Source organism: Belonocnema kinseyi, chromosome 4, assembly GCF_010883055.1.
Source record: "Belonocnema kinseyi isolate 2016_QV_RU_SX_M_011 chromosome 4, B_treatae_v1, whole genome shotgun sequence".
In the NCBI taxonomy this organism is placed as follows: Eukaryota; Metazoa; Arthropoda; class Insecta; order Hymenoptera; family Cynipidae; genus Belonocnema; species Belonocnema kinseyi.
The window spans coordinates 62,842,663-62,849,374 of NC_046660.1; the positions used below are offsets into that span (position 1 = coordinate 62,842,663).

The 6,712-nt window shown below is 23.5% G+C and overlaps 1 protein-coding gene across 1 annotated transcript in view; it reads right to left on the reverse strand.

Moving 5' to 3' along the window:
• Positions 1-3,620, reverse strand: part of LOC117171758 (centrosomal protein of 120 kDa) — a 46,440-nt gene extending 42,820 nt beyond the window's left edge. Inside the window, exons 1-2 of the mRNA XM_033359361.1 lie at positions 3,453-3,620; positions 3,154-3,301 (exon numbers count right to left, since the gene is read on the reverse strand). Coding sequence (XP_033215252.1) covers positions 3,154-3,301; positions 3,453-3,504 — 200 coding nt within the window. The 5' untranslated portion in view covers positions 3,505-3,620. The remainder of the gene's footprint in view (positions 1-3,153; positions 3,302-3,452) is intronic.
• Between the last annotated feature and the right edge of the window lie 3,092 nt (positions 3,621-6,712).

Consider the following 6,712-nt stretch of genomic DNA (forward strand, 5'->3'; position numbering starts at 1 on the left):
ATTAAAGTTAAATCAAACACTTAAATTTTTAAGAATAAAAAATCAATCAAGAAAGTTGACTTTTCTACCATGAAAGATGAATGTTAAAAAAGACTTAAATTTTTAGGATAAAAAATAGAATGTTTTCGAAAACAGTGGACTTTTAAATCAGAAAAGATGAATCTTTAACAAAAAAGAAAACTTTTACTTCACAAAGATGAATTTTGAACAAGATGGTCTACTGAAAAAAACGACTTTGAACAAAATATATGAATTTTCAAACAAATATTTGAATCAATCAAGAAAAATTTTCAACAAACAAGATTAATTCTTTACCCAAAAAGAAGACTTTTCAACAAAATAGATCATTTTTTTACCAAAACTTTGGATTTTAAACTTGAACAATATACAGGATAAAGTTTAAACCAAAAATGGAATTGCTGAATTTTCAGATAAAACCTCTGATAAAAAAAAAACCTGAAGCAAAAATAAATTTTCAACAAAACTGTTAAATTTTAAACAAAAAGATGAATTTTTGACCAAGAAGATTAATTTTCCATCAAAATATATAAATTTTCAAATAAAAAAATGAATTTTCAACAAAGCTGTTAAATTTTCAGCCGAAAAAATGAATTTTTTAATAAGAAGATTAATGTTCCACCAAAAAAATACATGAATTTTGAACAAAAACATTTAATTTTATAGCCCAAGAGACGAATTATCTATATAAAAGTTAAAATTTTAACCCAAAAATATTAATTTTCAACCAAATAGTTTAATTTTACAAAAAATTGTTGAATTTTTCAGCACAAAGATTAATTTTCTACAAAAAAATAGAATTTTTAACATAAAATTCATTCAAAAGCAAATAGTTTAATTTTAAACCAAAATGATGAATTTTTTAATAAGAAGATTAATGTTCCACCAAAAAAAAAACGAATTTTGAACAAAATACATGAATTTTGAACAAAACTATTTAATTTGAAAGCCCAAGAGACGAAATATCTACAAAAAAGTTAAACTTTGTAACTGAAAAATATTATTTTTCAACAAAAAATTTAATTTTCAACCAAACAGTTTAATTTTCTACAAAATTGTTGAATTTTTAAACATAAAGAAAAAATTTCTACAAAACAATAGAATTTTTAAGATAAAACTAATTGAAAACCAAACAGTTTAATTTTAAACTAAAATGATGAATTCTTAATGAAAAATTAATTTGTTGTCAAATCTGTAAAACTTTAAGTCAAAGAATCGACATTTTAACAAAAAAGATGTATTCTCAATAAAGCATGTAACAGTTTATATTTCAACCAAAAATTGCATTTGTATCCGAAAATGATACATTTTTAACCAAGAAGATTAAATTACAACAAGGAAAGATGAATTTTCAAACAAAAAAGTTGATTTCCAACAAAAAAAAACAACATTTTAATCAAATAGCTCGATTTTCAATCAAATAGTTGAACAATCAACTAAAAAAAAAAAAACTAATTTTTAGCACTCCAAGTGAAACTGTTAAATTTTGAACTTTTAAAATTGAAATTTAAAAGTTTTCAATTTAAAAATTTTGTATTCTAATGCTCAATAATTTACGCGTATAAAATTAAAGGTATTAAGATTTTTCAATATAAAAAAATATATAAATCCACGTTATCATTTTCAATTCTCTAAATTAAAAAAATCAATCAATGAACTTTAAAATGTTCAAAATTATATAATTTTAAGGAATTTTAAGCTAGAAGCATTAAATATTAAAAAATTGAAATTTTTTTAACTAAACACTTTTTAAATTAGGAATTCAATTATTTTCTTTTTAAATAGTTTAACCATCTTTGGAAAGCTTAAAAATTTTGTTTCAAAATCTTGAGAAATGTAGAAGTTGTTTTCAGTTTGTTTTAAATTTTTTTGTAATTTTTTCAGAACTTCTCAATATCTGTCAAAATGAATTACATTTTTTCTACAATTTTCAGAAAATCCTGCAAATTTTAGAAAATTTCTTTACAATTTGGATGTATAAATAATAATTGAAAATTTATTACTTTTAGGCTTTAAAAGAATAAAAACACTTTCTTAAGATTCCTAGGAAAATTAAAAATAACTTTTCATTTTGAAAAATTATTCTAAGAGAATATTTAAAAAGTTTTTCAAAGATTTAAACAAAATTTTCAAAAAAGATTATATAAAATTTTAAGAAAACTTTCTAAAATTTGCATGATATTTTTTAATCTTTTTAAAACTTCTAAATATCTCTTAACATTACTCCAATTTTTTCTACAAATGTTTTACATCAAAATTTAAAAATTTCACTTACAAATTATGTCAAACAATTCAGTTAAAGATACTTTACTTTTAAATATTTGGTTTCAATTTACTTGTCTCAAATAAAAATTTAAATATTGCTAAATATTCAATAATCAATCTTTTTTTTAATTAAAAATTTCAAATTGAATGGGTTGAAAATTGACTATTTTAGAATGAAACAATATTTTAAATTTAATAAAATCCTTTAATTAAGAATATATTATTATGAAGTTATTTTTAAGTTGAAAATAGTTTATAAACATTCACTCACACGTTCAAATTTTTTTAATGACTGATTTAAAATCGTTTTTATTCACTTTTTATTATCGGAAGTACAAATAAATTTTAAAAATGTATTTATTAAATAGAAATGTTTTTTATCCAAAATTTTCAACATCAAAGGCTTTTATTTTTTATTTGGTAAAGTCTTTAAGAAGGCATTTAAAAATTCTTTAAATTAAAAACGTAAGCTTAAAAATAAAAACTTTGAATGGAAAATTTTTAAAGTAAAACAATTTTGAATTACGCATTGTAAGCTAAATAATAGCATAATCAAAAAACATAACAATTCAATTAATTATTTACAAAAAATTCCTGGTCATTTCCTGGTCCAGCGGCCAGCCTGTGAACGAAGTAGTTGAATTTTTCGTAGAAAAAGATGACAGAAGCCTTTACAATGCAAAAAAAGAACTTTTACCCAAAAATATAGTTGGATTTTCTTATCCCCACCCCCCGAAAATTGGTAACGTTTACGGAAAAAATGTAGGCCCTGAAATGTTTACCTTGGAGCAACAAACTTCTGAAGATCATAGTTTCTGACTTGAATTAACCTTTTTAAACCTAGATAATGTATATTTGTTTAAATCTTACTTTCGTACTGCAGTTTTATCCGCTTCCCAAACCAAATCAGTTGCATATTGCGGATTAGGATCAGCTTCGAATATGTTTGTCTCCAAGGAGTGGCCATTTATCGTAGCAATAATAATCGTCGGATAGGTTATTTTATCGAACCCCTTTCCTGAAATATTAAATTTGCACATTAGAGATCGAGAAAAATCCCATTGGATACTATTTCATCCGAATTATTATCAATGTAATACAAGAATTGTGACAAAAGCGTCAGTGGTTAAAGAGTGAGGTTAGGTTTTCTAAAACTTCGAGATTCTTACCTTCTTTAATACTCAGCATAATTTGAAGATTAGGACCAACTAATTCATCCATTTTCCAGTACTTTATAAGGCAAAAAGATAAAAAAAGTTTGCTTAAACTTATGTAAAAATATTAAAGAAACTCTGGCAGCTAACGCAGGTTTCCATGGCAACAGCCGATGTCCTCGCGCCCTCATGCTTCCCGCTCCAGAACTGAATTAAATATATAAACATGGAAAAAAATTATTTTATCCTAAATTATTAATGATTATAATGTTATAGATATTCGTGCTCAATGAGAATTAAAAAATTATTTAAATATATATTAATAATTATTTAAAAAACGATAATTATATTGCTTTTTTCATTTTAAATTTAAAGCGCGGGAAAAACAGTAGTGGAGATTTCCAGCCGCTAGATTGCGCTAGCTGCTATATCAAAGTTCCGCGAAAAATTCAAGCTAGATAAAAGAAAAACTGATTCTTTACGTAAATAAATAATAAAATTCTTCAATTAACCGATAAAATAATGTAAAAGTGTCAGTTATTTAGTTTTTAAAAAACGCTAATATTTTTGTCTAGAGACGGTTTAAATATTAAGTAACGTGCTTTTCTTTTCTTTGTACCTTATATTTTACCCAACTGAAAGAACGCTTCAAATATTTAAAAAACAAATCAAAGACAATAGAATTCAACAAAAAAATACGAATTTTCAACAAAATATTTGAATTCTCAACTAGAAAAGTTTGATTTTCCACCACGAAGATTAATATTCAACAAAGAAGATGAATTTTCTCCTAAAAAGACGAATTTTTAAAACCAAAAAGATGAATTTTTAACAAAAGAATTAAATTTTGAACAAATAAAAAATTATCAACCTGTAAGGATATAAAATTTCAATGAAAATTGGTGAGTTTTTAAGCCAAAAATGAGAATTTTCTACAAAAACACTAATATTCAACAATATAGTTGAATTTTTAATCAAATAGATATATTTTTTATCAAGAAGAAAACAGAAACAAGGCGAAATTTTAAACAATAAAAAGGCATTTTTACAACAAGCTACATGAACCTTCGAAAAAATAGTTATATTTTTAATTGACTGGATAGACTTTTAACTGAAAATATCAATTTTGAAGCAAAAATGGAAAAATTAAATTGACAGTAAACAAAAAAAAAATTTTAAACGAATTTGAAACAATGTTAAATTTCCAACAAAAAAAAAGTATTGACAAAGGAGTTGCATTTTCAACGAAATATTCAAATTTTCAACTATAAAGATGATTTTCCAACCGACAAAAATCATTTTTTTTACCAAAAAAGATTAATTTTATTTGAAACAGAAATTTTCAACAAAATCGTCCAATTTTCAATGAAAAAGATTAATTTTCTAAGAAGAAAATTAATTACGATTTTTCTACAAAGAATTTGAATTTAACTAAAAAGAAGAATTTTCGATAAGAGTTGAATTTTCGACTAAATTTTTTTCAAAAAATATAACAGGATTTATCCAAACTGTTGAATTTTTAAACCAAAAAAGACGAATTTTTAACATAAACTCCATTTTCAACGAAACCGTTGAATTTTCTTCCAAAATAGTTCAATATTCAAAACAAAAAAAAATAATTTTCAGTAAAACATTTAAATATTCAAACTAAAAATATATTATCTGAATTTTCCTCAAAAAAACTTAACCGAAAAGAGTTGGATTTTCTTAATTGGATTCTATGTATTCGATTCGTACTAAATTGGAAAATGAGAAAAAGTGTACGCGAGGTAAATAGGGGAAGGCGAAGAAATTAATATTTTTTGTTTGAAAATTCAACTATTTGGCTAAAGTTTCATTTTTTTTTTAAACTAAATTTCTGTCAATAAATATTAAACTATTCCATTCTTAGTTAAAAATTTTACTCTTGCTGAAAATTCGTCATTTGGTTGAATTTAACAGTTAAAAAAATCAATTTCTTTAAATTAAAATGTAACTATTTCATTTTTGGTTGGAAATTTTTAGTTTTTATTTGAAAATTCACCAATATGGTTGAAAATTCATATTTTCGGGTAGGAAAATCAACTGTTTAGTGGAAATTTCGTCTTTCTGGCTTAAAAATTCAACGATTTTGTTCTAAATTCTCTTTATTTTTTAATTGAAAATTAATTTTGTTAACTGAAAAATTAATTGTTTAATTTTTATTGATAATTTATCTATTTCAGTTAAAAATTCAACTATATGATTGTAAATGCAATTGTTTGGTTTAACATTAATTTTTGTTTTTGGAAATTTAACTATTTGGTGAAAATTTCAATTATTTGAGTGAAAATAAAATTATTAATTTTATTAACCAAAAAGTTAATTGAACTTTTTAGTTGAACATTCTACTATTTTGCTGAAAATTGAACTATATGGTTAAACATTCAACTATTTAGCTGAAAATTTGCTTTTTAAAATTAATTTTTTTTTGTTGAATATTTAAGAATTTCATTTTTGGTCGAAATCTCATCTTTTGAGTTTAAAAATTGACTTGGTTAAAAAATCAACGTTTTGGTCGATAATTCAAATTTTGGTTGAAAAATTTGATTATCTGGTTGAAAATTCGCTCTTTAAAATCAAAAATTAATTTTTAACTGAAAATTGACGTATTTAGTTTTTGGTGGGAAATTTATATTTGCGTTTGAAAATTCTACTATTTGGTTGCAAATTCAACTATTTGTTTGAAAATTGAACAATTTTGTTGAAAAATCAACTTATTATTTCAAACTTCAAATATCTGTTTGAAAATTCGTTTTATAAAATTGAAAATAATTTTTTTCAACTGAAAATCCAAGTATTTTATTTTGGGTAAAAAATGTATCTTTTACATTTTAAAATACAACTAATTTGAATTTTCCCGGAAATTTCACAAGAGTAGACAGCGATACCTAGTGGATAATTAACCTTCCAAATATTGTTGCATAAACAATCAAGTTTAAAAAAGAAAATAATAAAATATTGATTAATATTTATTTTTTAAAATTTTAACAATATTTATATTCTAAATTTCGAATCTAAAGCGCGGGAAAAGGCGCTAATAAAACGAAACACTCTCAAGCATTCAAATCCTATTGGTTCTCCATTATTCGGGCGTTGATTGCCTCCCCCGCCTTAAAGTCACTCAAAATTGACAGCTTCAAAATTGATAATCGCCGTCAGTTTATCCCCGTTGAGCCCTAAATTCAAAAAATGTTTCCGCTATCTGCTCACGCTCAAGTACGTTAAATCCTGATAAAAAATTGCGAAAAAAATCC